Source organism: Metopolophium dirhodum, chromosome 9, assembly GCF_019925205.1.
Source record: "Metopolophium dirhodum isolate CAU chromosome 9, ASM1992520v1, whole genome shotgun sequence".
NCBI lineage: Eukaryota > Metazoa > Arthropoda > Insecta > Hemiptera > Aphididae > Metopolophium > Metopolophium dirhodum.
This window is the reverse complement of record NC_083568.1, coordinates 17,373,831-17,395,002: the sequence shown is the minus strand read 5'-3', so window position 1 is coordinate 17,395,002 and position 21,172 is coordinate 17,373,831. Positions and strand designations below refer to the sequence as shown.

At 28.5% G+C, this 21,172-nt stretch overlaps 1 protein-coding gene across 1 annotated transcript in view; it reads left to right on the top strand.

Moving 5' to 3' along the window:
• The first annotated feature begins 1,398 nt into the window (after positions 1-1,398).
• The window catches only part of LOC132952360 (uncharacterized), a 183,687-nt gene continuing 163,913 nt past the window's right edge, over positions 1,399-21,172 (top strand). Inside the window, exon 1 of the mRNA XM_061024641.1 lies at positions 1,399-1,569. Coding sequence (XP_060880624.1) covers positions 1,535-1,569 — 35 coding nt within the window. The 5' untranslated portion in view covers positions 1,399-1,534. The remainder of the gene's footprint in view (positions 1,570-21,172) is intronic.

The following is a 21,172-nucleotide window of genomic DNA, read 5'->3' as shown; positions in this document are numbered from 1 at the left end:
GGTATATTTTAATCAAATATAATATTATTTATAATCATTAAAAATATTCAAACGATTGATAATTATTTCGAGAGAAGTAAGGTTACTTTTAATAATTGAATGTGACAAAGAAAATGGAATCAAATTGAATGTAAATTATACTGGAGAGTGGTCTTTTTTTTTTGATTTAATCACTTTTTTATGTATAATGCGTAATAATAATCTACTTAAAATCACAAAATATGCAGTTTTTAAAAATTATAATATTTGTTAACTATTTGTTGGCCGGCGCGGTGTATAGGCAATTTTGGTGTATAACTGTTTAGTTTATTTTTGAACGGTATCCCACTCGGCGCTGTCGGTAACCGAACTATGGTAGCATGGTAATAACAATATTTCATTGCGACGATAATAAATTATAACCCACCAATTACCCGAGTAACTAAAACAGGATAATAGCGAACGAGTATTTTCCAATATTTTTGAATAATTGTGTTAATTTTCCTCGGCAGTTAAATAATCTGATTCTGTATATAAGTTATTCTGTTTTGTCGTTATTATTATTATTTTTTTTTTTAATTTAATCATTGAAATGTCTATATCCTTTATTATTGATGGTCGTCTCATACCAAATCATATTTTTTTGTTAAATAAAACATAAGTTCTACAAATGATTGATGAAAAATATACAAAAAAAAAAATCATCTCCTAACGAGGTTAAAAACCATGCGTTACAGGTATCAAAATATTATTACGAAAATATCGGACGGTACAATAAAATATGACGCGGAACGACAAATAAAAACCGCAAATCATACCGATTTCGAGAGCGCCACGGCCTCGCACTGACGCCTGCGTTCCCGGACAAATGCAATCGCATATTTTATCGGGTCATATATTATAATATTATTATTATTATTATTTCGTAAAATGTGATTTTTTTTGTATTCAGCAGCCGCTGACGGGGCGGGTTGAGGTGTGAGGACGAACGAAAAACCCTCGTGGGGCCCCACGTCGGTGCGCGCCGCATACGAATGCGTGTGCGTGGATTACTTGCCGCCGCTGGCTGGTAAAAAAAAAAAAAAAAGAAAAAAAAATGAAATGAAATAAAAAAGGTGGTCCGACGCATTAAACGCGGGTGGTGAGGAGCTGTGGACGTGTATTGTTGTTCTAGATTTATTTCGCCGACAGTTTTCGGGCGGCGACCGCGGACGGCGCCGTCGAGACGGTCGCCCACGCCTCCGCCATCAACCGCGGTTAGGTTAACCCACCCGACGTCACCCGCGCATTCCCAAGTCCTGCAGTGAGTTTTCTCACACGTCTTTCACGTACTTTTGTCCGCGACCGCCGCAGTGGTAAATATACGCGAAACCCGATTCACACACGTTTCGTCCTCTCCAAAATTAACGGAATGACGCGATGTCGGTACACAATATAACTGTAGTTATCGTAACCGCTTTGTGTTTATAATATATAATGACATACCGGCAGTAAGGACTTGACGTCGAACGTGCCGACGGAATTGATTTGCATTCCGATAGGCCATCATTATTGAATGGAATTATCACGACGCGACACCGTAATAATGACGTAGGTATGCATTTACAATTAGTAGAAACATTCCAATACAACATGCCGGTAATAATATCGAAACAACAACGAATTGAATTTTTTTCCACGCTTTTTTTGTGACTTTTATGAATACGTACCTTTATACACAATAATGTGTGTAATTTAGAAATTAATATGCCTTGCAATTGAAATTTTATTTTAGTTTTTACATTTTATCACTTTTCGTTTGTATATAATATAATATGACTATCGGCTATAATTGTGACTTATATTTAAACGGTCCCGTGATGGTCGTTATAGATATTATAATCTACTGTGTTCAGTTCACTAGTTCACATCATTGTAAGCTGCTGCGTAACAGGTGCAATATGTGTGTTCGGACCTTGTAGTTAAGTTTTTTTCTAATCCACGAACTCATTACGTCATACATTGTATAACTTCCACTTGGTGCAATTCACCACAGTTCCTATGGTACCACCAGCCGAGTAGTAGTTAAATCAGAAGATGAAAATTACAAAATTTACCACATTATTGCATACATAATATACCTAATAATAATTTAATGTCGGGCGAAAACTTTTAGAAACTATACCTACTACACGTCTACGCATGTTGCGTTTAATACGATTAAGACGTATGTTGCCCGCTTTAATAATAAGTTGGTGAATCGTGAGTTGAGTATACTATGATTTAGTCCAGTTTATGATTACCTACTGACCCGAGGTTTTCAGTTCCATCTAGATGGCCAATACGGATTATACTGCACGCAACATAATAATAATAATAATAATAATACACAACACGCACAATATTATATAATATAATATTAAAATATATATTATAGCCTGGAAAAAATGTGTTGATATTTTTGGTTAACTTCAAATTATTTTAATGTCGTTTTAACATCGTTTAAACTTATTAAAAATATGTATCATCAATTAGTATTATCATATTACATGGACGCGGGAAACGTGTAGATAGTTGGCGGAGAGATCCTAGACAATATCCAGAACACGGTTTGACTATAATTGTCGTTTGTGGTACAGTTAGATTGGGAAACAACAAATACTTATTTGACGCGGATCCACGGATCCATAAAAAAACCACACAGATTTGTAATACAAGATATAATATTATACACGAGGAAAAGGACTTACGCGAATGTTCCGTAATCGGTCAGTGAAAAAAATTATAACATTTTTGAAAAACTGTAAGCAATGACGAGGTCGATAATATTACGCGACTGGAAAACGGCGGTCTGTTGTTTGCGTATCTATGTGCGGTTGAGACAATACAAGTCGAACAGGGCCGGATTGAGGTGGGAAGAGAGGGGTACGATACTGCTTTTTTCCCTTGTAGTATCGCTGCATGGATGCGAGGATAGTGCACGGAGGGCCTTATACTATCATTAATTTTTCCTGGTGACAGTGGGGGAAAGGGGAAGTTTTAATTGGTCTGCTAAAATGTTTTAGCATGATTGACCAAAATGTCCCAATCGGGCCCTGAGGTCAATCGGTCCGTCGTCAGGGTACGGGTAGTGCTTGTCGCATACGACGTTGTTCCACGCCCCACCAAACCTATACATTATAGGCCCATGTGATCGGGAAGAGTTGGATTACGGTGTAAGGCGTGAACTACAATAAGGAGTGGTCGTGGTATAAAATGTTGAACGATTTATATTTGCTCGTCTACCACAGGGTGATTCACCAAGCATGCTCACCCCCATTTTTTTCATTTAAAACGAATCTATTCAAATTCTGATTTGTATTGAAATTTGTACTGTATTTTTATTTTGACTTTAGGAGATATACTATTAATAATGTGCATAGAAATAATTATTACTATAATTATATTGTAGTTAATATGGCAGTATTTAGTTGAATTATTAGTTCTGGATGAGAAGAATGAATGAGAATGGTTTTTTAGTCACAAACAAATAACCAGGTAACCTTATTCGTAGATAATAAAAATGCCGTAACCAAAAAAAATTAACTTTCTTAAATACAATTACTCAATGAATTCAAGGTTCTGAATATTTTAGATTTTTAGAAAACATTTATCCTAGGGAAACCGTTGGTACGCTTGTGATATTAATAGATTTTACTATCTAGTGACGTGGCCTAAATTAGTTTAACCAATAAACCATAATTTATAATTTCTTTTAGGATAAGTTAATTTAAATACCTACTAAGTTGTTTTACGTATTAATAATAATATGTAATTAGTCAATATTATAAATAAATTTCTAACACAACGTACCTAGTGTAAAGTATTCATAATATACCTAGTAATATATTATAACAACCAACAAAATTGTTTTTTGATTAAATGCATTTTAAAATAAATTATTATTTCTCAACTTTTTAAAAATACTTTTTTTGCATTTAAATATTGGTGCGTTAGATAAAATAAAGTAATATTTTTATTAAAATTATTTTCTTAATAATAATGAAAAAAAATCGATAGGTATATTAATAATAATTGTCCATAATTATACGACTGTGGCGGTTCATGTTTTATTACTTTGTAAATAATTTAATAATTTGAAGAGCATAATACATTATATTATATATTATTATATAATTCATATTATTTATTTTATTCCTCACTAAAATATATGTTTTAAACAAGATAAACACGTGACTTATTAGGTATATAATAAAGTATATTCACCGCGTAATATTAAACATATATTATTAGTTTTTTTTCGAATTCTTCCCCTCCAACTATACCATTCGAAGGTAAAACCTAGTCTTAAGGGAGAGCTTTTTCCGGAGGAGTGGTAAGGGACCTTCAGGTTACGGATCGATACTGTGACCCAACAGGTGCCATATAGCAGACGCCGCGCCGACACCCCTTCCACCAGTTTGTTTGTTTGTGCTTGCAGTCTAACGAGCGATATTGTAGGAAATTCATTTAGAAATACTAATTTTAATTATCACAAAGTATTGCATCGTGTTTTTTCTTTTCGAAACTTAAAGGTATTTTTACAATTTATAGAGGATGCAAAACACGTTTATGCCGCCGCGTCCGTCTTTAATTGCGACTGTCGTCATTGCCACGGGCTTAAGAGGAATACTACAATTCTATGGCATTATAAAAATTACTATTTAACGACAGTTTTGTGACTACGCTGCTGCAGGCATAATTATCTGTAATATCTCGTATTGTCGTATCGACATTAGGTCAATTACGACATATATATTATTTTGTTCTACGATCGTTTGGCGCCGACATCCACACACCATTTATAACGATATTTTCAAAAACTATGGCGTGTAAACTTGGAACATTTTGTATTTTGGCAATAATTATGACGCGTGATCCGTATACGTAAATTTAACAAGTCATTTTTTTATTCAATATATTAAGACCATACGATATTTTTATATTCATAATTTCGTATGCTTATACAATAGGTACGAGTAAAAAATAAAGACTATAAGTTCTGTATTCGGCTTCGATGTTCGTATACACAATTTAAAATACCTTACGACAATCAGTATTAATATACTTATACGTAGGGTGTAGATTTTTCTTCAATAAAAACGCCAATGTATATAAAATATATTTATGTTATAATTTTTACCAATATATATTATTATATCACGTTATAAAATTTTTTTTTTTAAATTAACATTTATTTTTAAAATTAAAATTATATGCACGTAACACTAAAAAAAAACTGAATAGAAACACAGACGAATGAACGAGATCAATAATTAGTCACTAGAGTACTGTGGACTTTATATCCGATAGAAATGGCGAGATCGAAAATCATTACCTATCAGACTTCGAATATTAATTATGATATTTATATTAAGTACAGTATTAAAACGAGCGCCAAATGATTCCTGTCTACGTTGACATATTTATCAAAGTAAATATCGACAGCGATGTTAAATATATTACGGTCTTGTATATATTTTCACGGTTTTTTTTTAATATAACTTTATCACTTCTAATCATAACTATTTTGTAATTTAATTTAACGGTGCATGTTAAAATATTATTATGTTTTGTAGTCTTTGAGATGAAGCGATCAGTGAGTGAGTGGTATTTGGGTTTTATGTATATAGATTATGCGTGTATTGTGTTATTTATGATTGTTACGCATTCGCTACTAATATAGTATAAAGTATTAAATATTTTAATAATAATTATAATATTAAAAAGTACCTATATTTGATCTAAATATTTAAAGTTTTAATATTATTATTATCCACAGATACAGATAATAAACTGGAATAAAGTTCATGCAATTTAAATTTTGATACAGTGTCTATTATTACAGTGAAACTTTATAGCCGATAAAATTACTATCCCTTGAACTTGAGTAAAACTTACTACGGAGAAACGGTGAATATTAAAGTCGAGAATTTTTATCGAGTGGCTTGTAGAACAAAACATTGAAAGAACAAAAAAATGATAGAAATGTACAATTTAGAAAATTAAAAGTTCTAATTTGCAATTGATTTTTTATCACCCCATCCCTCGAGAGTAATTTAAATTTTAAATTTTCGATTTCCACAGGATATTATATTTATTAAAATGTTGTATAATAATGAAATCTAATATACAATTTTCGTAATTTTAATCACATCTTCTTCATCTATACTATAATATAAAATTCTATATGTAACGTTTAATATCAAAATCTAGTTAGATAATATGTATTATAGTCGTATAGATCGTTTATAAATCATTCTAATCATACTTCATTCATAAAGCGTATTAAATTAATTATATAAGGCGTATTATTCAGTCTTATAAAAATAATTTTTAACATTGAATCAGTACATTTAAAAATATAAAAATCAATTTATATGTTTGCCCTTTGCAGTAGATAATCATTTCACTCTATTCAAATACCGATCTACCATAAAATGTACTATGGAAAACGATTTTAAGACAATTTATATGTAATTCTAATCACTAAAAACTTGCATTATAATTTTAAAAATAACTCAGATATTCCATAGTTCTCGTTTCCCAGTTACTTCTGAGTACAAAATAGCTATAATTATTATCAAAATGTATAAATGTATAAATTATAAAACCATAAATAATTTAACTAAGAATTTTTTATTTTATTTTACTAACTTGCAACTATGTATGAAATAAAAAAAGATACTCTGTGCTAAGTATGGCTTGAGTAAGTTTAGAATTATTTTATTTGTTATAATAATTATTTATTTTAATTATTTATTCATTTTATTCTAATAATTTATTTAAACTTGCTGTTGTTCTTAAATCTTAGACATTGTTAATTAATTCAGATTAAATCATTACAACTGTTGGTTTTAATATATACCCAATACTTATATACCAAAGTAACACATTTTAATTTCATGTTTAAAATAATACATACTATGTGGTTTTATAGAACATTTTTATTTCTAGTTTTAAGCACTCACAGCAGTATTTTTTTAAATATTTCTATTATTATCAAAATAATATAGCAAAACATCTTATCGAAACGTAAACTATTTAATCTTAATAAGTATAGGTAATACACATAATATTTAAATAGCATAATACATATATTTAAAATATTGCTACTGGTCGTTGCAGATCTAGTTAAATCTTACTGGAATGATACTTTTCAATAATTTATCAAGAGTAAAATTAATAAGTCAACATTTTTATACCGATATTCAAATATTTTAATTATTTACACTAAGTTACTTCAACCACGTCACAAATCATATTTTTAGGAGTAACGTTTTTTTTTGTTTCATAGCTGTACCAAATTTTATTGACATATATTTTTCGCGTTAGCTAATCATTATTAATGGAACTAAGAAATTGTGTCTTATGTTTATGTAGAAAATTACATTCGTATTAATAGTAACATTTTTATAATTTATATATATATATATATTTTTGGCTGTGAAATATTTTTTATCTCTGCAACGATTTATTTAAACTTTAAATTGTACACAGCGTGTTGTTATAATATTTTTATTGGTTTTTATTGGTTGTCAGCGTATAGTGCAGTTTGATTTTTTGTACTCAGCGATAAAATAATTTATGAATTATTTTAACGTATAAATTGATATCAAATACATTTTGTATTATATTATATTCTAGCTTAATGTATGACTCGTTTAATCTAAAAATGTATTATATTATTTTCTTACAGTTTAGGCGTTAACATAATATAATGCCATTAAAAGCTAATATACATCATCATAATATAATAATAAACTAGTTTTAAATGTCACATTTTTATATTTTACAACTTATAATGCTTACTTTTAAAGTACCAACCTACACAATTTATTTATTAATGCTATACTGAAAATATGAAAATGTAGAATATTCAAAAACTTTAACTAAAACTTTTAGATTCAATTATAGTTTTAATTTAAAACGAAAATGAGAGTTAATTTAATTACGATTTAGTAATTAAAATGATAGATTTACACTATATTTATACACTTTAGCATGATTCAGGGTAAACCAAATATTTATGTAAAACTTGTGTAGGTGTGTTTTATAGTAAAACTGTAAGTGAAGGAGCGTTCAACAAAAAATATTAAAATTAGATTATAATAATGCACAAAAGAAGTAATAATTCAGCAAAGTAAAATATAAATCATATTATTCTATATTTATTTATTTTAAACTTTTAAATTTCATTCAAAAAGTTTACATTTTTTAACTATGTTATCAATTTCTTTCTTTAAGAATAGATAAACAAAATAAAGATGTTAATTTAGTGAAAATAAAGATATTAACAGTTTGTAAACTTAAAATAAAATATTTACTAAGTTCATTTATACTCTGACATGGCAATCTTTTAAATTTGTGAAAAACAAATTTACTTGAATGAAAGTACTTATATTTTACATTTTACTGTAACGAGTTGATTCAAACAATTCATAGTAAAAAAAAGTAAGCCCGTAAACTATCTTAATATTATACTAGTAGGCCATTACTGTTACTGCAGAGCATTTCCACATTTAATATATTTTTTTATGAAATTATTTCAAACTTTTTGTAAAATACAATGTTGCATTTATAGATAGATATAGGTACAATGAGAATTATTTTGCTGCGTATGTAGTATGTACGATTATTATAATATTTCAACGTTATTCAAGTAGGTATTCGTTTAAACATTTTATTTTTTACATGTTTATGTACTTATGACGGAAACAAATTCTATGCTACAGATGTATTGCCATATACACTTGGCTGACGTATATTGTCATCACATATTCACATTGAGGTCTTGACAAGTACGCGAGTGTGTGTAACTTTGCATGAGTTGCGTATATGTGTGTATTTATTATATGAGTATGTAATGCTGTTTGGTACGATGACACTCGAGGGTTGTAGATGGAAACTTTTGTCACGTCTTTGCTTTCAATTGAGGATTTGGCCAGATTTTCCAGCGAGGTTTTATTTTAAAAATAATACTCAGCAAAATCCAAATGACTAGCAAACAAATTATCATACTTCTATCTTAATTAGTTGGTATTAAGTGAAGATTTAAAAAATATCTGAACACTAACCGAATATTTTTAATTGCAGTATACGCATAATATTATAATTGTTCATATGTTAAAAAATGAGTATAATATATTATATTATATATCATTACTCATATCCAGAAAATATTTTTAACTGTTTATTGTGTTGGTATATAAATGTCATAATAGTATAATACCTACCTATATCCTGTATTAACTAATATGCATGGTCTTATTATTCATGAATACGCGCAAATTAAAATAATTAATAATTGTAATTCAAACGGTTGTACAATAATAGAAAGGCAAGATATGCTATTTAATTTATTTAAGAATAAACAATAAAAATGTGATTCTTTACGACTCAGTTCTCTCAAATAAAAACTATTAACTTCAAATGTAAAACTGATGGAGCGGTGATCCACAAATAATAAAACATAAAACAATATAAAAATACAATTTTTATTACGTTTTCGTCTTAAATATTTTATATGTCATCGTATAAATAAATGATTTTAAATAACAAAGTATTTGATTCAGACTAGATGTTTTACAAAATAAGCAAGCTTAAAAAATATAGTGTATTAAGATTATTAAAACTAAAGACAAATGAATATACTATTGTCATCTTATTGGTTTATAACTTTTTTAGGAGGTTACACTGGCTTATTTGTTGTACTACAGCGGTCGATTATGTGTAGTTTCCCCTAACTATCAAAATATATCGAGAAATATTTTCTAGAAAATATAATTTAATAATTAAGTCAAAATATAAAAACATAAACATAACTCAGTACAAAATCGTAAATTGTTGATCATTTTAAAATATTATTCGAAAAACGAGAGGTATAAATAATAATAAATAATTTATAAATCATAAAATAATATTGATGATTTAGAAATTTAAGCATAACAATGCAGTTTTAAACGCTGTATGTATAATTACTCGCGCACTACGCAGTATTCTACTTATCAAATTCATTGGTATTTTTTTTTATAAATTAAATATGTCATTTATTTAAGCGCTACAGGTTCTAAGTTGATATGGGTAAAAACTAAATCATTTATTCAAAAAGGTCACAATTTGCTTAAAAATTATACTACACTAACATCTAGACTTTATATAAAATTATAAATACCTATTGTATGTTAATCATCCGATTTGAAAAGTTATGATTTTAACATCTCTTATAAATAGCTGGTATCTAATACTATCTATTATATATTTTATTTCATTAAGATGTTGTAATTGAATATGTTATTTTTATTTTTCAGGAATTATTTTTAAGTATTATTATTCATACAAATAGTGAAAAATATATTTTCATAATATAGCCATAAACCATGTCGTATTTAAAAGTAACAGGCAACGTATCATTCCTAAGAAAGCAATTTTTACTGCCTAATTATAATGTAATTATTATATATTATTATGAGGATAATAATACAATTATTGTCATTTATGGATAAAATATTATGTGCAATGTGTGTGTAAATTATGTGAATTAATTAGGATTATAATATAAGAACATGATATTAAGTTCTCAGATATCAATTTCAGTTGAAAACGAGTATTTGTTACTAATTTCATAAATATACAGATGATGACAGAATAAATCGTTATTAAAACCTGCACTTGTATTTTAACATTATGTTTAATACTTCGTTCAAAGTGATCAATACAAAATTAAATACACAACTGGTCTGTCCGGGATAATCTTGCAGAGATCACCTGTGCCGCTCCATATAACTCGCCGTACTAGTGCCATACCATACCATAGTGTATTTGTGCGCTGTACCAGTCGATGCACCGAAGCAGCAGTATTGGTGGGTACTATACTACTATATAATGTATAGATTCCAGTTCGGCCATATTTGTACCATAACTTAACCCGTGGCAACGGAGACTGCTTCAAAATCATTTTCGTATGTGCAAGTATGTTTCAAAGTCGATCAAGTCCCACACATTGTATAGGACGTTAAGGTTAATGCGTTGGTTCTCGCTGTAGATTGTCGACGACTCCAGCTAGGAGACAGCCAAACAACTTATCACTATATATTAACAGGTTCATCGCCAATCCAAAAAATTGAGTTTTGGATATAGCGTCATGTAGGGTGTATTGACCCGTCAATGTGAATTGTAAATAGCGCAGCGTAGGGTTTTGAAGCCCGTCATGCTGTACTTGTCTTTGTCGCCACGTAGGGTCTCCAAAACCTTCATTTTACATGTTTTCTTATGAAATTCAAATAGACCGTGGCCTGTAGGACAAGTTTGTAAAATGGTTCATTGAAATACCCTGGCGTTTCAATTATATGGCCAAATGTATAAATAGAAAATATTTGGAAAATTTTTTAGACAAACCTGTTAAATTTGATAAGAATCATTTTGACAAGTCGAATGTAAGGTCAATAGACCCTACGTGGCGCTTAACCTGTTAATAATATTTACATTGTGGCTGCGTAATCGCCGAACACGCGTCGCAAGTGGTTATAACAACAATCCCCTGCAGTAGGTTTTATAAAATAATATAATATATAAGTATGTAAAAGCGTAATCACGAACACCCACAATTCCTCTGACGACAGTAATAATATTTTCAGGCTCACCGCCGCTCTCCGAAATGATAATACTATGTTGTCGATTCCAGCAAATTTCGAACAAACTTTGCGTGCCACTCCGACTGCACAGGGGCACTATTGTATACCGTCATCGACCGAGCACCAGTGGCCCTATCACACGTGTGGTAATCACGGTTTTCCGGTTAACAGCTACCGATCGATCATCTGTGCGTATGCGTAGGCGCCCACACTGTCACTATACTGATGAGACATAATATTATAATAATATGTGGACACCGGACGTTATGATATCGTGTTCATAGTTGTATTTTAGAAGTGACTTCGAACCCCAAGAGAAACAATAATATTATAATAATATAATAGTCATCGCCTTTTCCCGTCATTCGCAGAGGCCATCATACTGCGTGCAGACAAATCGTCCGCGATCGCGATTATTCATTGTACCGACGTCTAATGCTCTCTTGTAAATGATAACATCTCCCACGACAGTTTCCAACGAGGCGAATGCACTGACGCCACCGTGCGACAATAATTATCCCGAGGGGATCCGAGAGCATATACAGGATGATTCACCGAGCATGCTAACCACCATTTTAGATTCTGAGCTGAGCGATGAATGTATTGATTTTACAACGATTCCTTATACGTTTTTATAACTTTATCAAAAAAAAAAAAAAAAAAATGTACACCGGAAATCAAACTAAATTTTTACGAGTGAAGTTCCTACAACATTTGATAATAACTTGATTTCTCATGTAGGAATTTTCTTAGTTTGTTGTAATAGAAAAACGAATAACTAGATAATTGCAAATTACACCATATGTTTATGTTATCGATTGATATAGGTACTTGATAATATTTACAAAATATTTTGACTCGTTTTGAGCTGTTTACGGACATTTTAAATTTTTTTAGTTTTTTTATAAGCATTTAAAGTTTAAATTTTGACAAAATGTATCAAATTTAAAATTTAAAGTGATTTTGTAGTTAAAAATTTATGAAAAAATTACCATGGTGTTGATAATAATCTGTGAATCTGTGTAAATACACTTATATTATCCATTTGTTTTTTTATACACTTAGATAATTGTCCGTCTATAATGTGGCGGATCGTTATTATATTTAAATGAATAATCATATTTCGTTTCATTATTGTTAGGTATTATTATTTGATGTTTTCGAATATTTTTCGGAACATTACTTTGCACGAAAGGATGAACAACTTTCCTTTGTGCACATTGCTTTAAAATATCTACTTTGATAATTGCATTTGTGTTTGATAGGTATAAAAGTTGTTTGTAAAAAGATATGATACAGTTTTCCAATGGTATACACTATACATAATACATGAAGGTATCCTATATAATTTGGAAAGTACCTATATATAAAATAACTACTTCAGAGAATTCACACGTAGTTCAAAGTTTTTATTATTAAATATAAATACCTATAAATAATTCTTTATATCAGAACCAAAAAAAAAAAAAAAAAAATTGGTAATTTATTTTAAATTTATATTAAATCTATCGATATATTATCATTAAATATAATTATTGATATAATACCTAACGGAAATCTTAAAGATTTAAAGATATAATATTACAATATATTATTTATAGAAATATTAGAGAAAAACTTTAAACACAATATGTTTTGAAAATACCTATTAAAATTAATATATTCATATTCGTTTATTATTAGCTACTAAAGTAATATTAAAAGTTATTAAATAATATTTATAAATTGATTTTCAAAGCTGGTAAACTATTCTGATGTTAGAACTCCATATTTTCTCATAATATAAGTATTGAAAATGCCCAAAATTTAGTTAAAATTATGTAAGAAAAATATTTGATAAATATTGATAAATAATGTAAATAAATAAATAGATATATAGCAATATAGCTGCGGTGTTGTAAAAATATCGCATGTTGTGTAAAATAAATCATTTGGAAAATAAACGAGAAAAATGACTGTATAGAGCATAATATGCTGACAAAAAATCATTGTAGATAAAAAAAAATTTTACCCCTTCTCGAATAAGTTACTGGGGCAATACCGAAAACTATACCGCGGTCCTTGTAGAACATAAACGTTAGGTTACATAACGATGTAGATTATCTACATCACCCAGTATAAAACTTACCTATTTTTTTCATGAAATTGTTTTTGTAGAATAGTCTGGTTATTGCATAGATCCCTGCATAGTGCATTACCATTGCCAACTTGCTGTGATCGATGAACGCAGAGGCGTGACAAAAAATAGTGTGTGTGGCTCGTGCGGGAAGGCAATTTCAGTCTTTAGTAAAATGCGGCCCTCGACTGCGGCTCGCTACACACGTCGCACGTGACTGAAATTTTTCACTTCCAGCCCTTGCCACACAATATACTATTGTGTATACCTACAAGTAATACTTGAAGTAACTTCCAATAACCTATCATCAATTTTTATTATTATTATTATAATATTATTATGACGTACAAACAGTAAACACTATATCATATATAAAATTTATATAATATACTGTGTTGGCTAGTATCGTTTATTGTTGACGACGATTGTGCCTATACAATGTTTAATCGAATAGAATTAGTTTATTTATATTGTAATATTTCGACAGTAAACTGTATCTAATAAGCATTTAATTTTTTTTAAGTTTAGTGTTTATGTATAGTGTTTACATTAAAGCGAAGAAAAGTAATGTTTTCAATTAATTGAATTATTTTTCCTCGGCTCAAAGTAGCTGCCATCACAGTACTTGGCGTACTAAGTTTTACACGTGAAGTGATATTCCGTCAACCAATTAAGATGCTGCAGGTCGTAGTTTAGATAACATTTATTAAAATTAACTATACAATTATTATAGATACACTTAGGTTAGATTTGATAAGACAGATTTATTCAAAAACATGTATTAGTTAAATAATTTATCAGCGAAAGGCCCATCAGCCATAGGCTCGTTCAAGCGGATTCAGAAGATTTTAACAGGGGATTCTCAAACAAAAAAAGGTGGGCAAGTGGATGTCTCTCTGATGTACAGTAGGTTAAAATTGGATAACTGTAGTCTGTAATGGATGGTGTTAAATTTGAATTCAATGATATAATAGCATTGTATAAGAAAAACGATTCTGAGCGAAAACGGTCAGTCAGGATATAATATTACTAAATATATATTTGATGATATTTTTGTGGATAAAGTAATTTGTTCACCTATTTACATGGAACTTTGTTCTACATTTTCAATCCTTAGCTATAAAAGCTAAACATTTTATACATATTTAACTACAAAATAATTTAAAAATTTAAAATTTGATACATTTTGTCAAAATTCGAACTTTAAATGAAAAAAATTGTGCCTAAATTTTTAAAAATTTTACAACTGCTAAAGTAAAAATACAGCAGGAACCTTATTGTATTAAATTTTGACCCAACAAATGAAATTTTATTGACAATTATAGAAAAAAAAAAGCTAAAACAATTTAAAATGTCCGTAAACAGCTCAAAACATGTCAACATATTTTGTACATTTTAACAAGAATGGGAATTGATAAGTTGTTATATAGTGTAAATTTCAAGTATCAATAGTTATTCATGTTTGAATTACTACCTATGGTTATCGTAGAAAATATTAGAATTCATATTCGTCTTCTTGTCGACCCCGGTTTTATACTACGCCAATAATAATAGACAGTAGTACATATATTTTGGCTTTTTTTTAAAGTAACATAAATGGGCATATTTAATTTTCTTTTTTTTTTGCATAATATACACCATCACACTCTGTATAGTAGATACGTTTTAAGAATATACATAATTATTAATTTAAATGTTTACATGGTTTTCTAAACATTAAAATTCTATTTGACTATGATCCTACATAGTTTATTATTTCTATGATTAATAAATAGTTAGGTGAACTGTTTAAGTCTTGGCAATACCAAATAGCATAACGTACCTAGTCCAATATATTTTTACTATATTTTTGAAACCTTAATTTTATAAATCATACAAGTACTTATCTATATTAAATCCTTTCAAAATCACCTTTTAAATATGACAATCAAGTTACATGAATATTTGATTTTATCGATGTGGCAACGACTACCAAATGATTCAATTTACACTAATCTGTATATACCATTATATATTTTACTACTCAGTGCTCTTGCTATATTAAGGATTGTAATATTGTATACAATTTGTTAATACGTCAAATGTTACATATTATTAAACATTTGGCAAGAATTGAAACTGGTAAATATATGAAAATATAATATACAATTTAACGTGGTTGGTATTAGAGTTCATTTTATGGTGACCTGGGGAAGCGCGGTGATTGGACGCAGTCATTAATATAGTGCAGCATAGTTATGTGCATAGTAATGTGTGCAGCGGTCGAGCAAGCTCCCAGATGGGTGACCACCAGGGTTCTTTGTGACGATCTATCTGCCTCAGATAAAAAAACGAGTACCAACCGTAGCCCCACACAAACCGAATGGGGTTGCCGAGTGTCAAAAAAAACGAAGTTAATTTTATGATTTATTTTTGAACCTCTCGCATGACATAGTGAATCGCAAGTTAAAAATAATGGTGTGGAATATTTTCCACAGTAAAAATGCAGTTTAAAGTCTTAAAAAAAAAAATGATACTAGAACCTCCTAGTTATTTACCCAAGGACTTCAATTGGCTGTGACGAAAATAGTGTTTGCACCTTTTTATCTGCTAGTCAGCAAAAAAAAATAAAGCACTATATATGTTTCTTTAAATTAATATTATTCTTTATAAATGTAGTAAAATGTATAAAAGTATAATAATTTGAGATTAATTGATATTTTTTACTCAAATCATATCTAAATTGACAATAGCAATGAACACATTTTTAAATTATTAAAAAAATAATCGTCTAGTTTAAATCGTGATATATTTGTTGTAATTTGTAAGATTATTTAAATCGGTGGTGGGTTGTTGGTGGTTGTTGGTTGACATCCCACTGCAGTGTTCGCGTGATGCCCGACGTCAATTTCACCAAATGATTATGATAAAATATTATAATATTGTCTGAAGGTAGCTACATGATATTATTTTCAAAATATTTCGACTCTTTTTGACCTATGTAAAGACATTTAAAATTTTGAAAAAAAAATCAATCAGTTTTCGCCGGGTCTAAAAGCTTAAACAATTAATATAAGGTTCCTCATACGTTTTTATAATAGCAATGTTTAAATAATGAAGATACATTATGTACAATTATTAATTTTTTTGTAAGCATTCTAATTGCAGATTTTTACAAAATTAGTCAATACCACGAACATCTTTTTTTGGTTAAAAATTTGTAAAATGTTCAATTTTTATAGCTAAAACGAGATTTCTCATGAGTGAGTTATACTATTACCAAAAAATCTAAAAAATATATGAGCACAGTTTTTTATATACTAATTTTAAGTTGAAACTTGGACGAAATTAAATGTCTAAATGAAGATTAACGATAGGTATTCATTACTTCGTTATAATTCAAAAACATTATTCGTGGTGACTTATAAGTTATAAGCAAAAGTTATAAGTTATAACTTTTGCTTACCTATATTATTATATTTAATACATACAATGAATTTTTATAATGATATTAAAATAATAATGATACAGATATAAAATATACAGATAATATATCTGTATCGATAGTTAATTATAATTATAAACATTAAAAAATTCTTTTTACAATCAGTTTTGAGTAAAAAAAAAAAAAGTATTTGATTTTATATAAAAAAATTATATACATTCAACGTTTTTGTACTTGTCCTCAACTACTTTTTTCTTAATATATTTTAAATGCATAATATGCTTTTTATTATTTTAAAATAAATTATACTCATTTGTTTTTTTTGTTATTTTATGTTATTTCAAGTACAAAAAATATTTTCATAAAATAAGTAAAAAATTAGTACCTTTAATCGTGCAAGGGTATTCATTTATTGTTCTATAACTCAATAGCTTTCCACATTTATCATGCCAGTAAAAATTTAAAATAAATAAATAATATTAATAAGGTGACAGAAAACTGATCAGCACGTCAATATTTATAGCATTGATAATAATCGTGTAAGAATGCAAGAATTTTGTACCTAGCTGCATCCACTTCTTCTTTAGCTGCAGTAGTCGAGATTGGATCCGTAGGGTTCAGATACAGTATACAGTAACTATAAGAATTAATAATTGTTGCATTTTTTTCTAATTTAAATTTCTTATACGCAACTACTAAATCTAATAAAAGAAAGTACACAAATAAATAAAAATATTTGTACCTCATAAAAATGTAAAAATTATTTAAACATTTTTACCGTGGATATTCTTTCTGTATTTTTCTAATAATTCGGGCCTGTTCATTTATCGACGACTGACTGTTATTTTCCTTCTAACCCATTTTAACATAAACTAACAATTTATGGTGTTAAGCAAAACCGTATAAACTGTAACTGAACAGAAACACAGAATCACAATTCGTAATTAATGAATAAAAAAAAACAATTTTGGTCTCTGAGATTTCGAAATCGCCTTTATGCACACAGGATATGTACTGTAGCCCCGGCCAAAGTTGATTTTTTAATTGCACTGGGTGGTAATTACCAACGTTTTTGGATAACTTCTTCATCATTTATAAAATTATAATACACCTATATTGTAATTACTGTTTAAAAAACCCGACATCAACACCAGCTATTAAGTGCATAATATCAGCACGTCATTATTTATAGCGTTGATAATAATCGTGTAAGAATGCAAGAATTTTGTACCTCACCGTCTTCCCCTTTTTTCTTATGACCGTCTACGGTAGTCGATATTGTATCTATATGTAGTAAAATATAAATTAAAATTATTATTTATAATACTATGAATACACAACATTTAATAATAAACTGCGCATTATTATTTATTACTAAGCTATTTCCTCTGACTGGCTCTCACTTTCATATTATGATCAAAAATCAATTAATTCAATCAATATTTACATGACTAAACTTACTTTGGACTATGGTCTCGTTAAGTTGGCATAGTCCAAACCAAATCGCCTGACGTGCGATATTGGCCACTAAGCCAACAAACATATTCTCTGTAAACAAAAAAGGAAAACAAATTAATAAATACACCAGACATTATATTATGTAAACATTATACACCAAAATAAAGATTTCCAGATTTTCAGTTTTCGAGAGGTATCGAAAAAAATAAATATACCTAATATAAACACGTTTTCGTTGCTATTGGGATTACAAAATATATAGTTGTTATGTAGGGAAAATAAATATGTATAATATTCCCTAAATAAAAATTCCCTACTTAATAATATTAAATCATTTAGTAAATTGTTTAATGTGGACTTATTATTGATGAACATTTTCCTTATTTAGCAGCTATTCCTGGTAAAATATATTATAGTACCTACTTAATTATAAATATTAATTAAATCAATATTACTAATTTAGTTTATTTATAATTTATAGACAGTCTTGTCGATGATAATTTTATAGTTGAAATTAAATGTCCATTTGGAGTAAAAGACACTAAGACATTTTTAGAAGCTACGAACAGTAAAAAAGTAAGAATATATTATGTACAGGCCACCGTTAGATATTTTCCGCGCTAAACCAAACATTTTAATGCTGCTCTTCTTTACCGATATTTATTTAATTTTGTTGCCTTTAATTTCTTCAAAATTGTCAGCCGCCCTAAAGCAATGCATGACTTGCCTGTACCCTAGCAACGGGCGTGATTATGTATACAAAAAAATAATTCTCCTAAGACATTCATTTGATATATTTTTAAAGTTATAAGTACCCACAAATAATAATTTATATTTAAAAAAAAAATTAATAATAAATTTAGGTAATTTTCAATTTTTTGGTTACAGTATGTACCTACTAATTATGAGAAGCTTTGTTTTGAATTGTCATTCCTTAGCATTAAAAATTTAACATTTTATAAGTTTTTAACTACAAAATAATTTGCAAATATTCGAGATTTTGTCATTTTGACGAAATTTATCAAAATTCTAACTTCAAACGCGCATAAAATATTATTGTGAATTTACGCTCAACCTTTTTTCAACGACATTGATAACAACTTTTGAGCACCCTTGTATTCTATATACTTAATACCTATTGTACTTTTGTTACTAAAATATTATATTTAAAAGAGAATGGCTTAGGTATGTTTCTTCATAATCTCAAATTTGAATGAAAAAATAGCTTTTTCCGCTGCTTATGTACAACGTGTCGAAGCAATGGACGTAATGGAATATGGAGATATAAAGAACCCAGGCATTTGCCATCTACGAATGCCCTTCGAATTCTTAAGCATAAGGCATTGAAGGATGAACAAGTGAATTCTGACCCAGTTATCGCACTGTCAACATTAAAAGGTGCTTCGCCGTATAATATAATTAATGAGATATATTTTATGGCAAATTCTTTGTACATTATAAGGCCTCCACAGAAATTAACTCTTATCGTCTTTACGCGAAAAATACAGACGTCCCAAGAATATCAATTGTTGCTACAGGAGGTGTAGTGAGAAGACCAACATTGATATCTGAGAGACAAACGTCAAATATATTAATTGTATACCAAATTGGTGTAAAAGATCCAAAAACTTGTTGTCAATTTGCAGTTATTAAACGGAAATCTTGAAAGTTTAAAGATGTAATATTACAATATATAATTTAAATAAACATTAGAGAAAAACTTTAAACACAATATGTTTTAAAAATACCTATGAAAATTAAATTAAAATTAATATATTCATATTCATGTATCATTAGCTACTAAAGTCATATTAAAAGTTAGTAAATAATATTTATAAATGATTTTCAAAGTTGGTAAGCAATTCTGATGTTAGAATTCCATGTTTTCTCATAATATAAGTTAGTGAGAAGTGTGTTCGTAAATAATGGCAAATTTGTTTTAAAATTTTTAATTTTTATAGTAAACATACGATCTATATACTTAGAGGTAAAACAAATAAAACAATGTATTGGATACAAACTAAAACTATAGAAATAAGCGTGACATGTTTTCGATTAGTGCGGCGACCCAATTATATGAGTTATGATACTCTCAGGTTTTCAAAGTTAGATTAAATTGTTTAAATCCGAGCTATTGTTCAGTATTCAAGTCAATGGTTGGCTTAGCAATAAACAAATCATTTCCATTTCAATAAATTAATTATAGCATCTCAGTTTAATTCAATTAATTTAAAGTTTTTTTAACTTTTATAATTTGCGTACCTACGTTGTGAATTCAAAGTTTAAAAAAAAAATTAACAATATTATTTATGCTTATGCGGTATATACAAGATTGTTGATTTCAATACCTTTTTGGGTATTTCAATGGTTATTATTACCTACCACCAAAGGTATGTTTGACTTAATAACGTTACATTTTTTATTTAAACGTTGTATACTTGTAAGTACATCAATATAATATGTTACTAATTTATGCGTAACGAAAAAACTCACCTTAGGGAGGCTTAGCATGTTTTGAGGAGTAATATTTATACAATTTATATG